At 40.6% G+C, this 27889-nt stretch overlaps 1 protein-coding gene across 1 annotated transcript in view; it reads right to left on the bottom strand.

The window, feature by feature from the left end:
* prkci (protein kinase C, iota) overlaps positions 1 to 21173 on the bottom strand; it is a 127515-nt gene extending 106342 nt beyond the window's left edge. Inside the window, exon 1 of the mRNA XM_061978797.1 lies at positions 20853 to 21173. Coding sequence (XP_061834781.1) covers positions 20853 to 20935 — 83 coding nt within the window. The 5' untranslated portion in view covers positions 20936 to 21173. The remainder of the gene's footprint in view (positions 1 to 20852) is intronic.
* Between the last annotated feature and the right edge of the window lie 6716 nt (positions 21174 to 27889).

The following is a 27889-nucleotide window of genomic DNA, read 5'->3' as shown; positions in this document are numbered from 1 at the left end:
GCGCGCCCACATCACGCTGGTTTTTAATATATTATTAAAGTTTGACTGACCTATCTGACTGTTTTTTTGACATTCCTTTAGCGCAGTTAGATGCGGCTTATAACACGGGGCGGCTTATAGGTGGACAAAGTTTTGAAATATGCCGTTCATTGAAGGCGCGGCTTATAACCCAGGGCGCCTTATGGTGCGGAAAATACGGTATCTTATTCACCATTTGATTGGCAGCAGTTAACGGGTTATGTTTAAAAGCTCATACCAGCATTCTTCCCTGCTTGGCACTCAGCATCAAGGGTTGGAATTGGGGGTTAAATCACCAACAATTATTCCCGGGCGCGGCGCCGCTGCTGGCCACTGCTCCCCTCACATCCCAGGGGGTGAACAAGGGGATGGGTCAAATGCAGAGGACAAATTTCACCACACCTAGTGTGTGTGTGACAATCATTGGTACTTTAACTTAACTTTAACTTTACACATACAAACTGTAGCACACAAAAAAGCACATTTAATTAAAAAAAACGTTATTATGGTCTTACCTTTACTTATAAGTGCGGGAACAGTGGTGTTCGTGTTGGAGGAGTTGTGAATGAATGAAATATGAAATCCGTGCTGCAGTCTGCAGGTGTACCTAATGTTGTGTCCCTGCAGTCGTTCACGGCTCCTCCGGCGCGAGCATTGTTGTTTTTGCACTTTTTGGCTTCTTGTTAAGTGACTTTTTTTGGGTGGATTCGGTCTTGCACGTGGAGGGTTTGGGTGTGGGCTTTGGTTGGGGTGGCGCTCCCGTCGGGGGGTGCAGTCTGCGGCGGAGGTGCATTAACCGGGACCAGGAGGCGGGATTACGCGAGCCTCACACAGTGCGTCTTCGCAGCAGTTTTATGATTGCTCAGCACAAGAAATACGTTACACACATACAGTTGTTGACCAAATACACTGTACATTATATACCTCAGCTAACTAAACTATGGAAATGTATAATATAATTCATATAGCAATACGGTCTCACTGCACAGCAGGCCAGCAGTTAGCCGAGTCCGGAATCCATGTTGAGGCGCTGAGTGACGTGCCTCAACTGGCTGCTGTTCACCGCACCGTCTCTTCTCAGTATTTGAACGGCAAATGTGAATATTCAGCGATTTTGAATAGAAATAATCTAAAACTGGTGAAGTTAAATGGAAAATAACTTTATAGTATAATCACTGGATACATATAACAATTTAATTAATTTTTTTTCTTTCCATGATGGCAGGTGAGGCGGGGCCTCATCTGCCTCCAGTGACCGCACGTCACAGTGCCATGTTGCATCGTAACAGAACAGACCTAAAAGTAATTGCCTGTTGGCTGGAGGCGGAAGGTTTTTGACATCATTCATGGTGTCTCACAACCGGGTGTTAAGGCCTCTGCTAAGCTGGAGGGGGACAAATTTGTCTGGCCTGGCTTACGAAAGGACATATGGATTTCAGCAGGCTCCTGTCAGCGGACAAAGGTTACGCGGCACACCAGGGCTCACTTGGCACGATTTGTGGCAAATGAAAGATGTTTTGACCACGTGAAGGTGGATCTGGTGGGCCCTCTTCTCGAGGGTTCACCGACCTCCTCACGGTAGTAGACAGGTGGCCAGAAGCCATTCTTCTGTCTTCTACTACGACAGCAGAGGTGGAACGGGCGTTCATTGTGTCCTGGGTGGCTTGTTTTGGCACACCCTCTGACCTCTGATCAGACAGAGGTCCACAGTTTATGCCAGAGCTGTGGACCGCAGTTACTGAACTCCTGGGAGTGAAAGCTTCAATGTAGGGCTGGGCGATATATGGAATATACTTGATATATTGCGGGTTTGTCTCTGTGCAATATAGAAAATTACTATATCGTGATTAGGGATGTCCCGATCCAGGTTTTTGCACTTCCGATCCGATACCAATATTGTTTTTGCATTTCCGATCCGATACCGATACTGACCTATCCAAGCATGTATTAAAGTTTAAAGTTATTTAGCCTACTTAGTTGTCAGAATCATGTTGAAAAGGGTTTTAGTACTCTTGATAACAACTAGCCAGCTGAATTAGGGGAGTTTGAATAATACACAATGGTTGGTAACAAGAAACTGACCTGTTTATTCAAGGATAAACACAAAATAGACAAAATTATACATGGCAAACATCATTGAAACTAGGGCTGGGCGATATGGCCTTTTTTTAATATTGCGATATTTTAAGGCCATATTGCGATACACGATATATATCTGGATATTTTGCCTTAGCCTTGAATGAACACTTGATGCATATAATCACAGCAGTATGATGATTCTATGTGTTTTGATTGATTGATTGAGACTTTTATTAGTAGGTTGCACAGTGAAGTACATATTCCGTACAATTGACCACTAAATGGTAACACCCCAATAAGTTTTTCAACTTGTTTAAGTCGGGGTCCACTTAAATTGATTCATGATACAGATATATACTATCAGATATATACTATCATCATAATACAGTCATCACACAAGATAATCACATTGAATTATTTACATTATTTATAATCCAGGGTGTGGAGGGGGGCGCCGGATGTAAGTGTCAGAGTTTGATATGAGAATAAATCTAAAGTTAAAATATAGGGTAGAAATGCACCCATTTGCAGGATATGTAGTCTTGATTTTCAAAATTTTCTTTCAAGGCTTGCATGTATACATTAAAACATTCTTCTTCATACTGCATTAATATATGCTACTTTTAAACTTTCATGCAGAGAAGGAAATCACAACTAAAAAAATCACTAATTTTTTCATACGGTGTTGATGTGGAAATGTTTGCCTCGGCATTTTGATGGTGTGGACGTGTGGCACCGAATGGAGATAAGCGTCTCGACAGACGTCACAATATTTGAACAATGATGACGAAAACTGTTTTCTCTGTCGTGTCCGTGTGTCGAAAATTGTTATGCGCTTATTTTTTTTATTTGATGTTGTGCGTGGCATAGATTTGCCGTGCGCAGAGGACGTTTGAGCAGTGCGTAGAGGGAACGTTGGTCACACGGCTGCGCTAGCATCACAGCTAACGTTAGCCATGCTGCTACCTCTCTGCTGGGAGAGGACGTATACGTATGTGACGTATGACGTGACAGTATGTGACGTATGACGTGACAGTATGTGACGTGTGTAAGAAGGTGCGCTTGCTGTCTGTGAGAGGGAGACACAGGAAAGAGTGAGAAGAGCCTGTCGTGTAATGCCAGCAGCTAAAAGCAACTGCGTGAGAATCCACAGACCTGTGGATGTGTTGAAGGTGTGCTGGAAAATGAGGAACGGAAATTAGGGCGCAGCAGAAAAGTGAAATGTATTATTTTAATCGGTGCGTTGGAAAACACGGACCGGAGGTTTTTTTTTAAAACTGGATCTGGATAGGCATTTTCCCATGCCTTGCCGATACGCATTTTTTGGCAAATATCGGCGGGCGATCCGATCCAAATATCGGATCGGGACATCCCTAATCGTGATATTGGAGTATACGTTCTCACGCAGTTGCTTTTAGCTGCGGGCATTACACTACAGGCGTTTCTCACTCTTTCTTGTTTCTCCTTCTCACAGAGACATAAAACAAGCGCGCCTTCTTACATACGTCACATACTGTTGCGCGTGCAACGTCATACGCCCTCGCCGAGCAGAGAGGTAGCGGCATGGGTAACGTTAGCTGTGATTTTAGCGGAGCGGTGCGAGTGGTAATACGAGAGAAAGAAGGTGCGAATCTGGTAACAAATGGAGGAAGAATTAATTCCCAAGAAAAACAGTCCATCGTCTGGCGGTGGTTTGGCTTCAAGCGGGAAGATGTTGAACAGACAACCGTAATATGTCAAGTATGCGGCAAAAGCGTTGCTACAAAGAGTAGCATTACTGCTAATTTGTAGCATCATTTAAAAAAAAGTCACTCGCTAGAGAATGAAGAGTGCTCGAAAATCCGGATGTCAACATCTCCGTTCGGTGCCACACCCACAAAATGCCCAAGCAACCATTTCCAGACCAACACCGTATGAAACAAATAGTCAACAACAGAAGGAGATAACGTCCGCAGGAACCTACCACATAGCGAAGGACATACACTATTGGATTTCCTATTATGCAGCTCATTTTTATTTGACACTTATTGAAATATCTTGTGTGACATCATGCACAAAGGTGCACTTTATTTGTTTTAAACTATTGTAGTGGCGTTCTGTACAAAAAGTGCACTTTAATTTAGTGTTGTTTTGATATGTCATCTTAGTGACATCATGCACAAAAGTGCACTAATAGCTTGTTTTAAAATGTCTCTGACAATCTTGCACTTTCTGTTTTGGAAATGACATGAATGTTTGTGCCACTGCTTAATAACTGTTTCATAAATACACTTTTAGTTGTGATTTCCCTCTCTGCATGAAAGTTTAAAAGGAGCATATATTCATGCAGTATGAAGAAGAATGTTTTAATGTAGACACATAGAATCATCATACTGCTGTGATTATATGCATCAAGTGTTCATTCAAGGCTAAGGCAAAATATGGAGATATATATGGTGTATCGTGACATGGCCTAAAAATATCGAGATATTAATCGAGTGTAGGTACACAGAACATCAGAGGGTCAAATGTGCGAGAAAATGAGAGCAGACAGTGTTGACAAACAATGTTGCAACCGCAGGTGCAGAAACACGAAAGAAGAATCCCTGTGGGATGCAGAAACTGGCAGAGAAATTTTCCGTGCAACGTTCATGTTGTTGTTACTCAGTCAGCGTTTGTGGGTCTGATGGACCCGTTTTGTGGCTTTTAATGCCTCACAATCAAACACTTTTATGTTAAAATACTGAACAGATGTTTATTGCGATAAGTAGGGGTGTAACGGTACACAACAATTTTGGTTCGGTACGTACCTCGGTTTAGAGGTCACGGTTCGGTTCATTTTCAGTACAGTAAGAAAACAACAAAATATAAATTTTGGGGTCATTTATTTACCAAATTTGCAAAATCTTCCACCAAAAATATTTTTCTAAGTGGAATATTTGATGTGAAGTAATGGGAACCTTGGATAGGTCAATAATTCATAATAACATTGATTTTGATTCAATATTATGTTTTGAGCAATGACGGTTTGAAAAAAAAAAAAACAGCTTTGTTTTATTAGTCAACATTGCAACTTTTTCTAAATTACATTTTAACCTTTAAGCTTTTTTATTTCACTTTTGTTATGTTTTTGTTTATTTTAATAGTATTTTTAGAATGTGCCGTGGGCCTTTAAAACATTAGCTGTGGGCCGCAAATGGCCTCCGGGGCACACTTTTGACACCCCTGCTATAGATAATAAAAAATTAAATCTGATAAATCTATGGATAAAAAGCAGAGCCTGGCGACGCATGCGCGTTTATCATAACTCTCTCTCTCTCTCTCTGTCTCTGCCCCTCCCTCACCAATGCTGCTGTTTGTTTTGTTTTTAACCCCTTCTTAACCCTGAACGTACATAGAAAATACACGCAACCCTAACTCAAAATGCCGGACATTTGAGGCATTTAAGAAACTCCGCCCTGACAGCAAAAGAGGACATGTCCGGTGAGAGAGGACGTATGGTCAGTAAGGCTGAAACGACGCGTCGACGTAGTCGGTTACGTAAATACGTCGATGCCGTTTTTGTGCGTCGACGCGTCGCATATTTACGTCACACTACTGTCATGGCGGAGCGCAAAGCAGACGATGCGAGCGAGGGGAAAAAAGCACGCCAAAAGTCGTCAAAAATGTGTGAGTATTTCAATAAACGGCCTAATAATGTTGTTGTACGCACACTGTGTCGAGCGGAAATGGCCTATCATAGCAGCACAACGGCTATGAACGAACATTTGAAAAGAAAACCAACAGCGTTCTTGCCATCACCATCAACTAGTCAATTGTCCGCGTTGTCATCATTACACAAAAACAAGGATGTGTCATTTGTATCTGCGTTGTAAATTCATAAAGTAAAACACCGTTTCGCTCTGAGAGGCGCGTTTGGCGTGCCTGTTCAGTGTTTACAAAGACGCGCTCCTCTTTAACGCTGTGGAGAGGCGGCGCCAGCGAGCGAGCGGCGAGGCGGGGCACGCCGGGAGCGACGCCGCAATTGTGCCCAGGTGCGCGATCATCCAATCTCCTCTCGCTGAAGAAAAGGGGAGCAGCAGAGAGAGAGGGGGAAGAGAGACTGGAAGGAGCCAGAGTGAAGCTGACGTGGAGCGAGAGAGGAGGGGAGCCAGAGGACGACGAGCGAGCGAGGAAGAGGAGTTGAAAAGTGAGGAAAGAAAGAGAAAAGAGTTGGAAGAGAAAAGACTTTGTGTAAAATTAAAAGATTGTAAACCTGGCAAAGCCGTCTGGCGTTCAGTCTGTCGGTCCTGAAAGAACCCCACGGCACAAGACGTGTCACAAACGCTAACGTTAATTAGTTGTGCAAATACCTTTTACAACATTAACAGTTACATATACTATGTACAAACCAACAATTAACTTTCACTTTAATCATACTATCATTGTTGTGTTATTAAGCAAAATAAGCAATACTTTTACTTTTGTTGAAATGTTTACACTGTTGTTACAGAATATTTCGTTTTGCACTTTTTTGTATTGGATGTTTATCTTTATTTTTGCACATTTTAAAGCAAAATAAGCAATACTTTTACTTTTGAAATGCTTATACTATTGCAGAATATTAAGATTTGCACTGGATGTTTACTTTTATATTTGCACATTAAAAAACAAATAAGCTACTTTTAATTTTGTTAAATGTTAAAAGTTTTAAATGTTTACATTGTTACAGAATATTTTGTCATGTTGTTGTCAATGTTGACTGAGTGGCCATACTTTTTTTTTTTTGTAAATAAAAGCCATGCCTTTTGAAAAAACTGGCCTACATTTATTTTTTCCTCTTCATTTTAAATTAAAAAAATAGTCGGTAAAAGGAAAAATAATCTATAGATTAATCGAAAAAAATAATCTATAGATTAACCGATTAATCGAACAAATAATCTATAGATTAATCGATAGAAAAATAATCGTTAGCTGCAGCCCTAATGGTCAGTCTATCGTAGCCCGTTAGTTGCTTGCATGCCGTGTGTTGTGCCTCGGTGTGTATTGTTTACACAACGTGTGGTACGCTACTTAATATGTCCGTGTGGAAACTCGTTCGGTACACCTCCGAACCGAACCGGAACCCCCGTACCGAAACGGTTCAATACAAATACACGTACCGTTACACCCCAGGGATAAGGTAAACATCTGTTCAGTATTTTAACATAAAAGTGTTTGATTGTGAGCAGAGGTGGGTAGAGTAGCCAGAAATTGTACTCAAGTAAGAGTACTGTTACTTTAGAGATTTATTACTCAAGTAAAAGTAATGAGTAGTCACCCAAATATTTACTTGAGTAAAAGTAAAAAGTATGTTGTGAAAAAACTGCTCAAGTACTGAGTAACTGATGAGTAACATACACACACATATCATATATATATATATATATATATATATATATATATATATATATATATATATATTTAGTTTGCCGTTTTTGTTTACATGTTAAAGGTGTTTTAATGAATATACATGCATGTTTAACATACGGATTCCTTTCTTTCATGAAGACAAGAATATAAGTTGGTGTGTTACCTGATTCTGATGACTTGCATTGATTGTAATCAGACAGTAGTGATGATAACGTCCACGTTTTCAAATGGAGGAGAAGAAAAGTTCCTCCTTTCTGTCTAATACCACATGAAAGTGGTTGGTTTTTGGCATTTTATTTGTCCAGCTTCCATATTCGTTTTCACACACTTTACAAGAAATACATTGGCGGCAAATTCCGTAGCTTGCTAGCTTGTTTGCGCTGGCTTTCGGAGACTCTTATTTTGTAAGTGCAGGCGCGATGGAGCGGCACTTTTATTGTGAAGACAGGAACTGTGCAGTCAGTCTTTAGGCTTTTGACGGGATGTACGGTTGAAATAAAAACGTGTCTTTTTTCCTTCACACTTTTGATTGATTGATTGAAACTTGTATTAGTAGATTGTACAGTACTTATTCCGTACAATTGACCACTAAATGGTAACACCCCAATAAGTTTTTCAACTTGTTTAAGTCGGGTCATGTGACCGCCTGGCTCTGTTTGATTGGTCCAACATCACCAGTGACTGCATTTGATTGGTGGAACGGAGTCAAACGTCACTAGTGACTGCATTTTATTGGTGGAACGGAGTGAAACGTCACCAGTAAGGCAGGCACTTTGAAGGTCTGTCTGACAGACCAAAACAAACAAAGCGTGCATTAACAGATCGATAAAAATTAGTAGCGAGTAGCGAGCTGAATGTAGATAAAAGTAGCGGAGTAAAAGTAGCGTTTCTTCTCTATAAATATACTCAAGTAAAAGTAAGTTGCATTAAAACTACTCTTAGAAGTACAATTTATCCCAAAAGTTACTCAAGTAGATGTAACGGAGTAAATGTAGAGCGTTACTACCCACCTCTGATTGTGAGGCATTAAAAGCCACAAAATGCAACGGATCCATCAGACCCACAAACACTGGCTGAGTAACCACAATATGAACATTACACAAGGGTTAAACAGCATTTAGCCTACTACCGTATTTTCCGCACTATAAGGCGCACCTAAAAACCACAAATTTTCTCAAAAGCTAACAGTGCGCCTTATAACCCGGTGCGCTTTATTACGATTAATTTTCATAAAGTTTCGATCTCGCAACTTCGGTAAACAGCCGCCATCTTTTTTCCCGGTAGAACAGGAAGCGCTTCTTCTTCTACGCAAGCAACCGCCAAGGAAAGCACCCGCCCCCATAGAACAGGAAGCGCTTTAAGCAACCACCCGCCCCCGGAAGAAGAAGAAAAAACGCGCGGATATCACCGTACGTTTCATTTCCTGTTTACATCTGTAAAGACCACAAAATGGCTCCTACAAAGGACAAGGATCCGGTTCATAAAAAGACGCAATCTCTCCATCCGCACACGGATTACTACCGTATTTCACAGCAACTGATATTCCTGTGAACCGCACTGTGGAACGGGAGCACGTACGGTGAATATTCGCACCACAGGGAATGAGAAGTCATCCTTCACTGTGGTTCTAGCTTGCCATGCTAACTTCCACCCATGGTGATATTCAAAAGGAAGACCTTGCCAAAAGAGACCTTTCCAGCCGGCGTCATCATAAAAGCTAACTCGAAGGGATGGATGGATGAAGAAAAGATGAGCGAGTGGTTAAGGGAAGTTTACGCGAAGAGGCCGGGTGGCTTTTTTCACACAGCTCCGAAGGCGAACACACCTTCACTAAGACGGGCAGACAGCGCCGGACGACATACGCCAACATTTGCCAGTGGATCGTAAATGCCTGGGCAGATATTTCGGTCACAACTGTGGTCCGAGCTTTCCGGAAGGCAGGATTCACAGAACAACAGCGACACTGACTCCCGATGACTTCGACGAGACGGAACCGGCCATTTTGGATACCACGCTTGCGCAACTTTTCAATTCGGACACCGAAGACGAAGAATTCGAAGGATTTACGAATGAAGAATAACTTCAGAAGGTGAGCGCTATGTTTATTTTGTGTGTTGTGACATTAACGTTCGAGCAACATTATGTTACTATTGCTCTACACCATTTTGAATTTTACTATGTTTGTGATTGCACATTTGCGTACATTTTGGGACAGAGTTGTTAGAACGCTGGTTTTCAATATATTATTAAAGTTTGACTGAACTATCTGACTGTTTTTTTGACATTCACTTTAGCGCAGCGTTTTTTTGACATTCACTTTAGCGCAGCGTAGGCGCGGCTTATAGTCCGGGGCGGCTTATTGGTGGACAAAATTATGAAATATGTAATTCATAGAAGGTGCGGCTAATAATCCGGTGCGCCTTATAGTGCGGGAAATACGGTACACTAATATTCCCTATGTAGCCTGAGTTTTGGAACAACAACAAAAGATTTTTTGATACTAAAAATAGTATCATTACGCCCACCTTTGTTTACATTCAAGAGCCTTACTTTAGCGCAGGGGTCCCCAAAAGTTTTGACTCAGGGGCAACATTGGGTTAAAACAATCTGGCCAGGACCGAGGTACCTATTTCTGTGTGTGTGTATTTGAGATCAAATATAACTAATATAATAACTCAAGCTTTTCATCCTTCTCCTGTGACAGTATACAGCTTGTTTAAGTAGAGCAGCAGAGAGCTTCAAAGTCCCACAAGGCAACGCCTCATTGTCCTTTCCTCATTAAGCACGGCCATCCGAATGCAGAGTTTGCTTCATTTCCTCTTGGCTGGCATAGCTGACATTCCCGAGCAGCAGCCTCACGCATGCCGGAGATGTTTGCCTTTGCGAGAGACGTCACCCCATGAACAACACGGCTGAAAGGTGGCTGCCTCGCCCGACTTAGCGAGGGAGCAACGCAGCAACAGGTGTATTTGTACTGAACGACGGGACTCGCATGACACGTTTTTCAAGTCCCGGGCCGGCCTTCCAATCTATGGCTCCATCAAGAGCGGGAAGGACGGATGACCGCTAACTAGAGGAGACGACCTGCTTCGGTGATAGTTCAGTTTATCGCCGAGATGCTTCATTAAATTTACAAAAACAAAACATTAATTCACCTTGCAACAACATCAGTCGGAAGAAAGGAAAAAAAATGTCCCCAACAGTATCCAAAATTCCTGTATTTGACATGTTTACACATACAATAACATGTATGTTGTGACAGAAAGGATTGAGGAAAGAAACAAAAACTGCAGCAGCCTATCTAAAACTACTCTAATGAGAGTAATGCAGCTTATCATAGGCAAGAATACTCAAAAAATAAGTTATTTTGTAGTTTCAAGTGAAATTTTAAGCATATTTCCCCTCAATTAACAACACATTTTTAGAAGAAATCATCATTTATGTACTTTAATACAGTGTTTGTCCGCCTTTTGTGAGCCAAGGCACATATTTTGCGTTGAAAAAATGCGGACATTAAAAAACAAAACTCAGTTGACAGTAAAAAGTGGTTGGATATGACTTTAAAGCATAACCAAGCATTCATCACTATAGCTCTTGTCTCAAATTAGGTGTACTGTCACCACCTGTCACATCACACCCTGACTTATTTGGACTTGCTTGCTGTTTTCCTGTGTGTAGTGTTTTAGTTCTTGTCTTGCGCTCTTATTATAATGGCTTTTTCTCTTTTTTTGGTATTTTCCTGTAGCAGTTTCATGTTTTCCTTTGAGCGATATTTCCCGCATCTACTTTGTTTTAGCAATCAAGAATAATTCAGGTTGTTTTTATCCTTCTTTGTGGGGACATTGTTAATCGTCATGTCATGTTCGGACGTACATTGTGGATGCCGTCTTTGCTCCACAGTAAGTCTTTGCTGTCGTCCAGCATTCTGTTTTTGTTTACTTTGTAGCCAGTTCAGTTTTAGTTTCGTTCTGCATAGCCTTCCCTAAGCTTCAATTACTTTTCTTAGGGGTACTCACCTTTTGTTTATTTTTGGTTTAAGCATTAGACACCTTTTTACCTGCACCCTGCCTCCCGCCGTTTCCGACATCGACAAAGCAATTAGCTACCTGCTGCCACCTATTGATATGGAAGAGTATAACATAGTAACTCTGCCGAGCTCTAGACAGCACCGACACTCAACAACAACACATCATTTGCAGACTATAATTACCGTATTTTCCGCACTATTAGCCGCACCTAAAAACCACAAATTTACTCAAAAGCTGACAGTGCGGCTTTTAACCCGGTGCGCTTTATATATGGATTAATATTACGATTCATTTTCATAAAGTTTCGATCTCGCAACTTCGGTAAACAGCCGCCATCTTTTTTCCCGGTAGAACAGGAAGCGCTTCTTCTTCTACGCAAGCAACCGCCAAGGTAAGCACCCGCCCCCATAGAACAGGAAGCGCTTCTTCTTCTACTGTAAGCAACCACCCGCCCGCGTAGAAGAAGAAAAAGCGCGCGGATATACCGTACGTTTCATTTCCTTTGTGTGTTTACATCTGTAAAGACCACAAAATGGCTCCTACTAAGCGTCAGGGATCCGGTTCATGAAAAGACGCAATCTCTCCATCCGCACACGGATTACTATTTCACAGCAACTGATATTCCTGTGAACCGCACTGTGGATACAACGGGAGCACGTACGGTGAATATTCGCACCACAGGGAATGAGAAGTCATCCTTCACTGTGGTTCTAGCTTGCCATGCTAATGGCCAGAAACTTCCACCCATGGTGATATTCAAAAGGAAGACCTTGCCAAAAGAGACCTTTCCAGCCGGCGTCATCATAAAAGCTAACTCGAAGGGATGGATGAAGAAAAGATGAGCGAGTGGTTAAGCTAAGTTTACGCGAAGAGGCCGGGTGGCTTTTTTCACGCAGCTCTGTCCATGTTGATATACGTATGTTTGTGATTGCACATTTGCGTACATTTTGGGAGTGAACAGAGTTGTTAGAACGCTGGTTTTTAATATATTATTAAAGTTTGACTGACCTATCTGACTGTTTTTTTGACATTCCTTTAGCGCAGTTAGATGCGGCTTACAACACCGGGCGGCTTATAGGTGGACAAAGTTTTGAAATATGCCGTTCATTGAAGGCGCGGCTTTTAACCCAGGGCGCCTTATGGTGCGGAAAATACGGTACTGGTTTGCAAAAAATATTTTTAACCCAAATAAGTGAAATTAGATCATCTCCCACGGCACACAATGGTCGAAAAACACTGCTTTAATAGTCAGAACTAATACAACAAATCACCAAGTGATTCCAGAGCGCGGCCATCGCCGCTGCTCACTGCTCTCCTCACCTCCCAGGGGGTGAACATGGGGATGGGTCAAATGCAGAGGGTAATTTCACCACACCTAGTGTGTGCGTGACTATCGTTGGGCCTTTTAACTTTAACAATTTCATAACATTCGCGTTTTGAAAACACAAAATCCCTCAACCCAGCCCCTTTAAAAATATATTTATTTTAAATCTATACTACCTAGATTTGATGAATGCAATCACACCAGTTTATGAATCTAACATTGTCACACTTAAAATAATATCATGCGTTAATGAAAGAAGAACATTCTTCTCCAAGTCTTCATTCCAGTATCGTATAGCAAAACCAGCAAACAACACCTTCAAAAGTGAGGTTATTCAGTAGATTTAACCCCAATAAGGAGCTCCAAGCATAGTTTTTCTCAATTAACGCCGACGTTACCATGGAACAAATGCTTACAAATAATAGTATAATAACTTTAAATTGGGGAAGGCGTGGCACGGTTGGGAGAGTGGCTGTACCAGCAACCTGAGGGTTCCTGGTTCGAGCCCCAGCTTCTACCAACCTAGTCACGTCCGCTGTGTCCTTGAGCAAAACACTTCAACCTTGCTCCTGATGGTGGTTAGGGCCTTGCATGGCCGCTCCCACCATCAGTGTGTGAATGTGTGTGTGAATGGGTGAATGTGGAAATAGTGTCAAAGCGCTCTGAGTACCGTATTTTCCGCACTATTAGCCGCACCTAAAAACCACAAATTTACTCAAAAGCTGACAGTGCGGCTTATAACCCGGTGCGCTTTATATATGGATTAATATTAAGATTCATTTTCATAAAGTTTAGGTCTCGCAACTACGGTAAACAGCCGCCATCTTTTTTCCCCGTAGAAGAGGAAGTGCTTCTTCTTCTACGCAAGCAACCGCCAAGGTAAGCACCCGCCCCCATAGAACAGGAAGCGCTTCTTCTTCTACTGTAAGCAACCACCCGCCCGCGTAGAAGAAGAAGAAGAAGCGCGCGGATATTACGTTTCATTTCCTTTGTGTGTTTACATCTGTAAAGACCACAAAATGGCTCCTACTAAGCGACAGGTTTCCGGTTCATGAAAAGACGCAATCTCTCCATCCGCACACGGACTACTATTTCACAGCAACTGCCTAAAGACTTTCAAGAAAAGCTGGCTACTTTCCGTGCATATTGTAAAAACAAGATAGCTGAAAAAAAGATCCGGCCAGAGAACATTATCAACATGGACGAGGTTCCACTGACTTTTGATATTCCTGTGAACCGCACTGTGGATACAACGGGAGCACGTACGGTGAATATTCGCACCACAGGGAATGAGAAGTCATCCTTCACTGTGGTTCTAGCTTGCCATGCTAATGGCCAGAAACTTCCACCCATGGTGATATTCAAAAGGAAGACCTTGCCAAAAGAGACCTTTCCAGCCGGCGTCATCATAAAAGCTAACTCGAAGGGATGGATGGATGAAGAAAAGATGAGCGAGTGGTTAAGGTAAGTTTACGCGAAGAGGCCGGGTGGCTTTTTTCACGCAGCTCCGTCCATGTTGATATACGACTCCATGCGCGCCCACATCACGCTGGTTTTTAATATATTATTAAAGTTTGACTGACCTATCTGACTGTTTTTTTGACATTCCTTTAGCGCAGTTAGATGCGGCTTATACACGGGGCGGCTTATAGGTGGACAAAGTTTTGAAATATGCCGTTCATTGAAGGCACGGTTTATAACCCAGGGCGGCTTATGGTGCGGAAAATACGGTATTCATTTAGCTACTTAAACAATTGCAAAGGGGAGCTGTTGCTCAAGTTAACATGCCCACACAATGGCACAGTATTTACCACTTAAGTGGGCCTGCAATTAAACCACAACTTAACAGTTACTTTCTTAAACATTTTCTCCAAATATTTGTTACACCCAAATTATTTATCGTTGCCAGATTTAAGATCGCCACCATCAAAAGTAAGTTTATACCGTAGTTTGATCATCTGAGTATCTTTTTTCTCAATCATAGCTTTAAGTTCATCATTTTGGGCTAACTAGATCAGGGGTGTCGAACGTAAGGCCCGCGAAGAGGTTTTATCCGGCTCGCGGGATGAGTTTGCGAAGTATAGAAATTAACCTGAAAATTTTGAATGAAAGAATCTGCTGTTCTAAATGTGTCCACTGGGTGTCGCAATAGCAATTCTTTGTATCTTTGTAGATGATGCTACATATGTACAAAATAACCCACATGATGTTAGTACATCAGTCGAGGAAAATGATCAAACTACATAAAAAACATACTGTAATTTGATTTTGATATATATTTTTTATCTTGATAGATTAAAAATTAACACCAATGAGTTGACTGATGAACATAATCACGTAACTTATTCAGAAAATATCAATAACGACAAATAAAGATAAAATACTATTCACAGCAACATGTAATGTAAGTGTAAACAAAAAACATGATTTGTACGATTTCAGAATGTTCTATTTTTAAACAAAGAAACGAATGTGAGGTTGTCTTTATTTTTAACCCTTGTGTAATGTTCATATTGTAGTTACTCAGCCAGCGTTTGTGGGTCTGATGGACCCGTTGCATTTTGTGGCTTTTAATGCCTCACAATCAAACACTTTTATGTTAAAATACTGAACAGATGTTTATTGAGATAAGGTAAACATCTGTTCCCACTTTTATGTTAAAATACTGCACATATGTTTATTGGGATAAGGTAAACATCGGTTCAGTATTTTAACATAAAAGTGTTTGATTGTGAGGCATTAAAAGCCACAAAATGCAACGGGTCCATCAGACCCACAAATGCTGTCTGAGTAACAACAATATGAACGTTGCACGGAAAATTTCTCTGCCAGTTTCTGCATCCCACAGGGATTCTTCTTTTGTGGTTCTGCACCTGCGGTTCCACACACAAGGTTGCAACATTGTTTGTCAACACTGTCTGCTCTCATTTTCTCGCACATTTGACCCTCTGATGTCCTGTGTACCTACACAGGACATCAGATCTATGTCCTCCTCCTGTCTAGGCCTACTGTGTGTGCGTGTGTGTGTGTGTGTGTGTGTGTGTGTGTGTGTGTGTGTGTGTGTGTGTGTGTGTGTGTGTGTGTGTGTGTGTTACATCAGGGGTGCTCATTACGTCGATTGCGAGCTACCGGTCGATCATGGAGGGTGTGTCAGTCGATCACCAGCCAGGCATTAAAAAAATAGTCCTAAAAATGAGCGATCATAAATCTTCACTATGACGTCACTTTCGTCACTTGATTGACATTCACGGCACCCGAGGGTCTTCTGAGATGACGCTGGCTGCTGCCAGCTCATTAAAATTACCGACAGGAAGGCGAGAAACACTTTATTTCTACAGACTCTGGCGCCGTACCTGTCGTCAAAACTCCAAAGACCGACTGCACAGTTGCACAATAAAAGCGCTACTTCATCCTGCCTGCGCTACCAAAATAAGAGTCTCAGAAAGCTGGCGTGCACAAGCTAGCAAGCTACGGAGTTTGCCGACAATGTATTTCTTGTAAAGTGTATACAAAGGAGTACGGAAGCTGGACAAATAAGATGCCAAAAAGCAACCACTTTCATGTGGTATTGGACAGAAAGGAGGACTTTTTTTCTCCTCCATTTGAAAATGTGGACGTTATCATCACCACTGTCTGATTCCAATCAATGCAAGTCATCACAATCAGGTAATACACCAACTTATATTCTTGTCTTCATGAAAGAAAGGAATCTATATGTGTTAAACATGCTTGTATTATCTTTAAACACGTTTAACTTATTAACAATATTAACTATATGTGTTAAACATGCTTGTATTATCTTTAACCACCTTTAACTTGTTAACAATATAACTATGTGTTGAACATGCTTGTATTAACTTTAACCACCTTTAAGTTGTTAACAATATTAACTATATGTATTAAACATGCTTGTATTATTTTTAACCACCTTTAACTTGTTAACAATATTAACTATATGTGTTAAACATGCTTGTATTATCTTTAAACACCTTTAATTTATTAACAATATTAACTATGTGTTAAACATGCTTGTATTATCTTTAAACACCTTTAATTTATTACCAATATTAACTATATGTGTTAAACATGCTTGTATTATCTTTAAACACCTTTAACTTATTACCAATATTAACTATAAGTGTTAAACATGCTTGTATTATCTTTAAACACCTTTAACTTGTTAACAATATTAACTATATGTGTTAAACAGTCTTGTATTATCATTAAACACCTTTAACTTATTACCAATATTAACTATAAGTGTTAAACATGCTTGTATTATCTTTAAGCACCTTTAACTTGTTAACAATATTAACTATATGTGTTAAACATTCTTGTATTATCATTAAACACCTTTAACTTGTTAACAATATTAACTATATGTGTTAAACATGCTTGTATTATCATTAAACACCTTTAACTTGTTACCAAAAACATATATTTCATAAATAAGTAAATATAAATTATATATATGAATGAGGTAGATCCCCACGACTTGATCAATTGAAAAGTAGCTCGCTTGCAGAAAAAGTGTGAGCACCCCTGTGTTACACAGAACATCAATTTCCACACTTCTATTAGCCCTGGACATCTTATATGTAATAGAAATGTGTAGGGGGGGGGGGGGGGGGGGGTGTATGGTGTGTAGTCATTAAATATGTATTCTGATATATGTTCTTCACAGAAAATGAGCCAAAGTCAGTGAGTCTCAGTTTGAAAAATTAATTAATTGTATCATTTTTCTTTGAATGAAAAATGAAAACGGGTCCCACAGAGCCAAACACCACACAAGGGTTAAGTCAGTGGTTCTTAACCTTGTTGGAGGTACCGAACCCCACCTGTTGCATATGCGCATTCACCGAACCCTTCTTTAGTGAAAAACAAAATGTTTTGTTTTTTTTCAAATTCAAGACAAAGTTATATGTTTTTGGTAACACTTTAGTATGGGGAACATATTCTAAGTAACAAAGACTTAATTTAGAGTTATTTGGTTAGGGTTAGAGGGTTAGGGCCAGGGTTAGAGGGTTAGGGTTATAATAAGGCTTAATAATGACTAGTTAAGATCCAGTATGTTACTAATTTGCATGTTAATAAGCAATGGTGAATATGTTCCCCATACTAAAGTGTTACCATGTTTTTTTTTACTGGTGCACAAAATGAACCATCCATTAACATCACCTTGTTCAAAGAACAAAACCAACAGTCCATAAACTCACAACAAATTACACACCTGCAAATCAGTGACTTCTGCTGTTGTCGTATCCGTAATACGCCGATAGGGAGAAGTTTTTATTTACACGATGAGTCGGGTGTGTCTTGACCTCCGCCGAACCCCTGAGCCCGACTCACCGAACCCCTAGGGTTCCATCGAACCCAGGTTAAGAACCACTGATCTAACATAATAGTGTGAGAGTCCAGTCCATAGTGGATCTAACATAATAGTGAGAGTCCAGTCCATAGTGGAGCTAACATAAAAGTGAGAGAGTCCAGTCCATAGTGGATCTAACATAAAAATGAGAGAGTCCAGTCCATAGTGGATCTGACATAATAGTGAGAGTGCAGTCCATAGTGGATCTAACATAATATTGTGGGAGTCTAGTCCATAGTGGATCTAACATAATATTGTGAGTCCAGTCCATAGTGGATCTAACATAATAGTGAGAGTCCAGTCCATAGTGGATCTAACATAATAGTGTGAGTCCAGTTCATAGTGGATCTAACATAATAGTGAGAGAGTTCAGTCCATAGTGGATCTAACATAATAGTGTGAGAGTCCAGTCCATAGTGGATCTAACATAATAGTGTGAGAGTCCAGTCCATAGTGGATCTAACATAATAGTGTGAGAGTTCAGTCCATAGTGGATCTAACATAATAAAGTTCAAAGTTAAAGTACCAATGATTGTCACACACACACTAGGTGTGGCGAGATTATTCTCTGCATTTGACCCATCACCCTTGATCACCCCCTGGGAGGTGAGGGGAGCAGTGGGCAGCAGCGGTGGCCGCGCCCGGGAATCATTTTGGTGATTTAACCCCCAATTCCAACCCTTGATGCTGAGTGCCAAGCAGGGAGGTAATGGGTCCCATTTTTATAGTCTTTGGTATGACTCGGCCGGGGTTTGAACTCACAACCTACCGATCTCAGGGCGGACACTCTAACCACTAGGCCACTGAGTAGGTAATAGTGAGAGTCCAGTCCATAGTGGATCTAACATAATATTGTGAGAGTCCAGTCCATAGTGGATCTAACATAATAGTAAGAGTCCAGTCCATAGTGGATCTAACGTAATAGTGAGAGTCCAGTCCACAGTGGATCTAACGTAATAGTGAGAGTCCAGTCCATAGTGGATCTAACATAATATTGTGAGAGTCCAGTCCATAGTGGATTTAACATAATATTGTGAGAGTCCAGTCCATAGTGGATCTAACATAATAGTGAGATTCCAGTCCATAGTGGATTTAACATAATATTGTGAGAGTCCAGTCCATAGTGGATCTAACATAATAGTGAGATTCCAGTCCATAGTTGATCTAACATAATAATGTGAGAGTCCAGTCCATAGTGGATCTAACATAATAGTGTGAGAGTCCAGTCCATAGTGGATCTAACATAATAGTAAGAGTCCAGTCCATAGTGGATCTAACATAATAGTGAGAGTCCAGTCCATAGTGGATCTAACGTAATAGTGAGAGTCCAGTCCATAGTGGATCTAACATAATAGTGAGATTCCAGTCCATAGTTGATCTAACATTATAGTGTGAGAGTCCAGTCCATAGTGGATTTAACATAATATTGTGAGAGTCCAGTCCATAGTGGATCTAACATAATAGTGAGAGTCCAGTCCATAGTGGATCTAACATAATAGTAAGAGTCCAGTCCATAGTGGATCTAACATAATAGTGAGAGTCCAGTCCATAGTGGATCTAACATAATAGTGAGAGTCCAGTCCATAATGGATCTAACATAATAGTGTGAGAGTCCAGTCCATAGTTGATCTAACATAATAGTGTGAGAGTCCAGTCCATAGTGGATCTAACATAATAGTGAGATTCCAGTCCATAGTGGATCTAACATAATATAGTGAGAGTCCAGTCCATAGTGGATCTAACATAATAGTGTGAGAGTCCAGTCCATAGTGGATCTAGCATATTAGTGTGAGAGTCCAGTCCATAGTGGATCTAACATAATAGTGTGAGAGTCCAGTCCATAGTGGATCTAACATAATAGTGTGAGAGTCCAGTCCATAGTGGATCTAACATAATAGTGTGAGAGTCCAGTCCATAGTGGATCTAACATAATAGTGAGAGTCCAGTCCATAGTGGATCTAACATAATAGTGAGAGTCCAGTCCATAGTGGATCTAACATAATAGTAAGAGTCCAGTCCATAGTGGATCTAACATAATAGTGAGAGTCCAGTCCATAGTGGATCTAACATAATAGTAAGAGTCCAGTCCATAGTGGGGCCAGCAGGAGACAATATCAGAATGTTCTATTTTCAAACAAAGAAACAAATCTGAAGTTGTCTTTATTTTTAAGTTATCGTGCGGTGATTTTTACCAGTCTTGGGAGTCGATTTTTCTCCATGTGGGCCCCCCCATCTAAAATGAGTTTTGACAGCCCTGAACTAGATGGAGACAAAGTCACGGAGCAACATGTTTAAAGCATCATTTAACAAGTGTTGGAGGAAGTATTGCTCAATGAAACTGGGCCTGTTGATTGACAGTTAGCAGGGACGGCTAACCACTGCGAGCTAAGTACTACACAACAAACTTAACCGCTTTCACGTTGTAAAAAAAATATATATCTGAATTCCCGTTAAATGTGGGTAAATGGAGAGTGAGAACAGAAGATGAACGGCTTGTTTAGGTTGTGGGGGTCTGCTTCATTTCACCTGTCAACTTTACCCCCCAAACTGGCTTCAGCCGTTAGCTTCGGCGAGCTAATGTTAGCCGCCTGCTTCCAAAGCTCGCTAAGTAGTAGCTTTGTATTTTTTCGGAGCCATGGTGACAAAAGGTGGGGTTATTTCTTACCCTTTGTAGTAGGCTTTCACCCGGACTTGGTGCGAATTCTCCCCGGACTGGGACATGATGCTGTCCCGCAACGTCGGCATCATCCCCTCAAGCCCGCCGCGGTGAGCCGATGCTTCCCCTTCCGTCTCGCCTTGTGGAGAGTTGCCGTTTTACCGCCGCGACCACCGCGACGTCTAGAAGGTTCGGGGCGGAAAGTGCGAGAGTTAAGCGAGGAAAAACAATGAGTAGTTGAGGCGTGTGTGCGGAAATTAAAAATGAAATGTTAAAAGTAAAGAAAAACTTGCGCGCTCCGCCAAACAACTCCCCTGCACAGGCCGAGTCATGGACTAGTCCATTGACGGAATGTTTGGGGGGGGGGTGGCGCAAAAAAAAAACCAAAAACGTGTGTACAAGTTTGAAAATATTTAAAATAAACTTATTATTTTCTCCATTTAGTCACCATTTAGTCACACATTTGCTTATAATCGTCATTATGTAGACTTCTTATTGGGCATTCGGACCGTACCAACTGGAGCGTTGGTTAATTCACGTACACATCCCTGAGCTCGGACATAACAGGACACCCTGAGGATATGTGGCGTATTCAAGTGCTGCGGCTCAGAAGTAATAGCGACATTAAGCTCTAGCAAAAAAAAAAAAAAACACATCGTGACAGACGCAAGAGGGAGGTCTGGGTATTTTTAAGAAAACGTTGTAAGAAAAATGTGGCGACAAGTCCAAAAGGGTGAAATTGGTTTAAAAATTCCCACGGTGTGTGAACGCGTCACTGCCTGCGTTTAATCAGAACAGGTAAAAGCAGGGGTCCCCAAACTACGGCCCGCGGACCAAATACGGCCCGCCAGAGTCCATAATCCGGCCCACACGTAGTCCAGAGTAAAAAAAAAAAAAAAAGAACTATTTATTTTTAATTTTTTATTATTATTTTTTTTTTTAATCTGTCCTTTTTTGCCTATCCATCAATCCATTTTCTACCACTTGTTACTGGGTCTCCTAGGCAGATACGGCCCGCCAGTGTCCAAAATCCGGCCTTTTAAAAAAATTAAAAAATTATTGAATTAATTTTTTTTTATTTTATCTGTCCTTTTCCACCCATCCATCAACCCATTTTCTACCGCTTGTTACTGGACCTCCGTCGATAACGTGACGTCATCACGCTTGCGCCGCAAAGTCAGGCGAGAGCGCGGCAAGTGCGTGCTCTTTCAGTCAATTAGTGCACGAGGGGAAAAAATTGCGAAATCGTTGGACTCCGAGTGTAGAGTTTTTAAATATCAGTGGACATATGACTTTTTTTTGTTCAGTGTAGATTCAGTTTAGATTATATATATATATATATATATATATATATATATATATATATATATATATATATATATGTCTTAATAAGGTTATCCAAAAAATAGTGCTCGATACCGTAGTAGAGCGCAATATATGTATGTGTGGGAAAAACAATCACAAGACTACTTCATCTCTACAGGCCTGTTTCATGAGGGGTTCCCTCAATCATCAGGAGAGATTCTCTCCTGATGATTGAGGGAACCCCTCATGAAACAGGCCTGTAGAGATGAAGTAGTCTTGTGATTTTTTTCCCACACATACATATATATATATATATATATATACCGTATTTTCCACACTATTAGCCGCACCTAAAAACCACAAATTTACTCAAAAGCTGACAGTGCGGCTTATAACCCGGTGCGCTTTATATATGGATTAATATTAAGATTCATTTTCATAAAGTTTCGGTCTCGCAACTACGGTAAACAGCCGCCATCTTTTTTCCCCGTAGAAGAGGAAGTGCTTCTTCTTCTACGCAAGCAACCGCCAAGGTAAGCACCCGCCCCCATAGAACAGGAAGCGCTTCTTCTTCTACTGTAAGCAACCACCCGCCCGCGTAGCAGAAGAAGAAGAAGCGCGCGGATATTACGTTTCATTTCCTTTGTGTGTTTACATCTGTAAAGACCACAAAATGGCTCCTACTAAGCGACAGGTTTCCGGTTCATGAAAAGACGCAATCTCTCCATCCGCACACGGACTACTATTTCACAGCAACTGCCTAAAGACTTTCAAGAAAAGCTGGCTACTTTCCGTGCATATTGTAAAAACAAGATAGCTGAAAAAAAGATCCGGCCAGAGAACATTATCAACATGGACGAGGTTCCACTGACTTTTGATATTCCTGTGAACTGCACTGTGGATACAACGGGAGCACGTACGGTGAATATTCGCACCACAGGGAATGAGAAGTCATCCTTCACTGTGGTTCTAGCTTGCCATGCTAATGGCCAGAAACTTCCACCCATGGTGATATTCAAAAGGAAGACCTTGCCAAAAGAGACCTTTCCAGCCGGCGTCATCATAAAAGCTAACTCGAAGGGATGGATGGATGAAGAAAAGATGAGCGAGTGGTTAAGGGAAGTTTACGCGAAGAGGCCGGGTGGCTTTTTTCACGCAGCTCCGTCCATGTTGATATACGACTCCATGCGCGCCCACATCACGCTGGTTTTTAATATATTATTAAAGTTTGACTGACCTATCTGACTGTTTTTTTGACATTCCTTTAGCGCAGTTAGATGCGGCTTATAACACGGGGCGGCTTATAGGTGGACAAAGTTTTGAAATATGCCGTTCATTGAAGGCGCGGCTTATAACCCAGGGCGCCTTATGGTGCGGAAAATACGGTATTATTTTTTTTAATCTGTCCTTTTTTGCCTATCCATCAATCCATTTTCTACCGCTTGTTACTGGGTCTCCTAGGCAGATACGGCCCGCCAGTGTCCAAAATCCGGCCTTTTAAAAAAATAAAAAAAATAATTGAATTAATTTTTTTAAAATTTTATCTGTCCTTTTCCACCCATCCATCAACCCATTTTCTACCGCTTGTTACTGGACCTCCATCGATAACGTGACGTCATCACGCTTGCGCCGCAAAGTCAGGCGGGAGCGCGGCAAGTGCGTGCTCTTTCAGTCAATTAGTGCACGAGGGAAAAAAATAGCGAAATCGTTGGACTCCGAGTGTAGAGTTTTTAAATATCAGTGGACATATGACTTTTTTTTGTTCAGTTTAGATTTTATATATATATATATATATATATATATATATATATATATATATATATATATATATATATATATATATATATATATATATATGTGTGTCATACTTGCCAACCCTCCCGAATTTTCCGGGAGACTCCCGAAATTCAGCGCCTCTCCCGAAAACCTCACGAGACAAATATTCTCCCGAAAATCTCCCGATTTTCAGCCGGAGCTGCAGGCCACGCCCCCTCCAGCTCCATGCGGACCTGAGTGAGGACAGCCTTTTTTCATGAAGCGAGGACAACAGGGTGACAAGAACTAAATCATCCAGACTAGAGATAAATTGTATTATTATGTTTGTCTTACCTAAAAATAAATATATTTATTAATTAAAAAAAAAAAACGAAATACATTTTTACTATATTTTGCTAAAAACATCCAAATTAATCGTATTTTTATTTGTATTTTTTATGACTCCTTATTACATCCAGCCATAGAATTATACATTAAAAAAACCATATTTGAAATAATTAATTTTAAATTATCATAATAATTAATTTAAAATGACCATATTTAATTATTAAAATAATTGCTTGTTTATCAACAACTTTAGCATTTTATTCATTACATTTTGAAGCTCTCAGAAGTTATGTTATATTCCTTAATATTTATTTATGCAAGTTTGAAGTATCAATTATCTAAACACAGTTTTTTTTGCATATTTTCAGGATATATATATATATATATATATATATATATATATATATATATATATATATATATATATATATATATATATATATATATATATATGTATGTATGTATGTATATATATGTATATATATATATATATATATATATATATATATATATATATATATATATATATATATATATATATATATATATATATATATAGCCCGGCCTCTGGCCAAATTTTTTTAACCCAATGCGGCCCTTGGGTCAAAAAGTTTGAGGACCCCTGGGTAAAAGACTTAGACTTAGACTTCCTTTTTATAGTCATTCAAATTTGAACTTTACAGCAGTGGTCCCCAACCACCGGGCCGCGGCCCGGTACCGGTCCATGGATCAATTGGCCGCACAACAAACAAACAAAAAAATAAAAATAAAATAAATATTTTTTATTAAATCAACATAAAAAACACAAAATACACTTACAATTAGTGCACCAACCCAAAAAAAAAACTCCCTCCCCCATTTACACTCATTCACACAAAAGGGTTGTTTCTTTCTGTTATTAATATTGTGGTTCCTACATTATATATCAATATATATCAATACAGTCTGCAAGGGATACAGTCCGTAAGCACACATGATTGTATTTCTTTATGACAAAAAAAACCAAAGAAACCCCCCCCCGGTCTGTGGGACAAATTTTCAAGCGTTGACCGGTCTGCGGCTACAAAAAGGTTGGGGACCACTGCTTTACAGTACAGATAAGAACAAAATATTGTTGCATTAGCTCATGGTTGTGCAGGATAAAAGAACAATAAGGTGCAGATATAAATAAATAAATTACTGTCCAGATTAATATATTGTACTTTTGCATATGCATCCAAGTTTATGGATGTATGTCATATTGTCTTTATATTCCAGCCACTTAATCCATTTAAAGTGTTCAATTTCTGTAATTTACTTTTGTGTACTATCGTATTGCTGCATGGTATTGTTATAAATATAAAGACATGGCATTGTTATAAATATAAAGACATGGCATTGTTATAAATATAAAGACATGGCATTGTTATAAATATAAAGACATGGTATTGTTATAAATATAAAGACATGGTATTGTTATAAATATAAAGACCTGTGAAGGAACATGAGTTTCTGAGTGGAATCCAATAATACAAATTCAGGTATTAAATCAACCCACCTGGAATCTCTATTGTATATATGTTATAGACATAATATAATATATCTGTACAGGTAAAAGCCAGTAAATTAGAATATTTTGAAAAACTTGATTTATTTCAGTAATTGCATTCAAAAGGTGTAACTTGTACATTATATTTATTCATTGCACACAGACTGATGCATTCAAATGTTTATTTCATTTAATTTTGATGATTTGAAGTGGCAACAAATGAAAATCCAAAATTCCGTGTGTCACAAAATTAGAATATTGTGTAAGGCTAATACAAAAAAGGGATTTTTGGAAATGTTGGCCAACTGAAAAGTATGAAAATGAAAAATATGAGCATGTACAATACTCAATACTTGGTTGGAGCTCCTTTTGCCTCAATTACTGCGTTAATGCGGCGTGGCATGGAGTCGATGAGTTTCTGGCACTGCTCAGGTGTTATGAGAGCCCAGGTTGCTCTGATAGTGGCCTTCAACTCTTCTGCGTTTTTGGGTCTGGCATTCTGCATCTTCCTTTTCACAATACCCCACAGATTTTCTATGGGGCTAAGGTCAGGGGAGTTGGTGGGCCAATTTAGAACAGAAATACCATGGTCCGTAAACCAGGCACGGGTAGATTTTGCGCTGTGTGCAGGCGCCAAGTCCTGTTGGAACTTGAAATCTCCATCTCCATAGAGCAGGTCAGCAGCAGGAAGCATGAAGTGCTCTAAAACTTGCTGGTAGACGGCTGCGTTGACCCTGGATCTCAGGAAACAGAGTGGACCGACACCAGCAGATGACATGGCACCCCAAACCATCACTGATGGTGGAAACTTTACAATAGACTTCAGGCAACGTGGATCCTGTGCCTCTCCTGTCTTCCTCCAGACTCTGGGACCTCGATTTCCAAAGGAAATGCAAAATTTGCATGGTTGGGTGATGGTTTGGGGTGCCATGTCATCTGCTGGTGTCGGTCCACTCTGTTTCCTGAGATCCAGGGTCAACGCAGCCGTCTACCAGCAAGTTTTAGAGCACTTCATGCTTCCTGCTGCTGACCTGCTCTATGGAGATGGAGATTTCAAGTTCCAACAGGACTTGGCGCCTGCACACAGCGCAAAATCTACCCGTGCCTGGTTTACGGACCATGGTATTTCTGTTCTAAATTGGCCCGCCAACTCCCCTGACCTTAGCCCCATAGAAAATCTGTGGGGTATTGTGAAAAGGAAGATGCAGAATGCCAGACCCAAAAACGCAGAAGAGTTGAAGGCCACTATCAGAGCAACCTGGGCTCTCATAACACCTGAGCAGTGCCAGAAACTCATCCACTCCATGCCACGCCGCATTAACGCAGTAATTGAGGCAAAAGGAGCTCCAACCAAGTATTGAGTATTGTACATGCTCATATTTTTCATTTTCATACTTTTCAGTTGGCCAACATTTCTAAAAATCCCTTTTTTGTATTAGCCTTAAGTAATATTCTAATTTTGTGACACACGGAATTTTGGATTTTCATTTGTTGCCACTTCAAATCATCAAAATTAAATGAAATAAACATTTGAATGCATCAGTCTGTGTGCAATGAATAAATATAATGTACAAGTTACACCTTTTGAATGCAATTACTGAAATAAATCAAGTTTTTCAAAATATTCTAATTTACTGGCTTTTACCTGTATATATAATATACTGTACACATCCATCCATCTTCTTCCGCTTATTCGAGGTCGGGTCGCGGGGGCAGCAGCCTAAGCAGGGAAGCCCAGACTTCCCTCTCCCCAGTCACTTCGTCCAGCTCCTCCTGTGGGACCCCGAGGCGTTCCCAGGCCAGCCGGGAGACATAGTCTTCCCAACGTGTCCTGGGTCTTCCCCGCGGCCTCCTACCGGTCGGACGTGCCCTAAACACCTCCCTAGGGAGGCGTTCGGGTGGCATCCTGACCAGATGCCTGAACCACCTCATCTGGTTCCTCTCCATGTGGAGGAGCAGCGGCTTTACTTTGAGCTCCCCCCGGATGACAGAGCTTCTCACCCTATCTCTAAGGGAGAGCCCCGCCACCCGGCGGAGGAAACTCATTTGGGCCGCTTGTACTCGTGATCTTGTCCTTTCGGTCATAACCCAAAGCTCATGACCATAGGTG

This window comes from Nerophis lumbriciformis, linkage group LG19, assembly GCF_033978685.3.
Source record: "Nerophis lumbriciformis linkage group LG19, RoL_Nlum_v2.1, whole genome shotgun sequence".
NCBI classification, from domain to species: domain Eukaryota; kingdom Metazoa; phylum Chordata; class Actinopteri; order Syngnathiformes; family Syngnathidae; genus Nerophis; species Nerophis lumbriciformis.
This window is presented reverse-complemented; position numbering and strand designations above follow the sequence as displayed.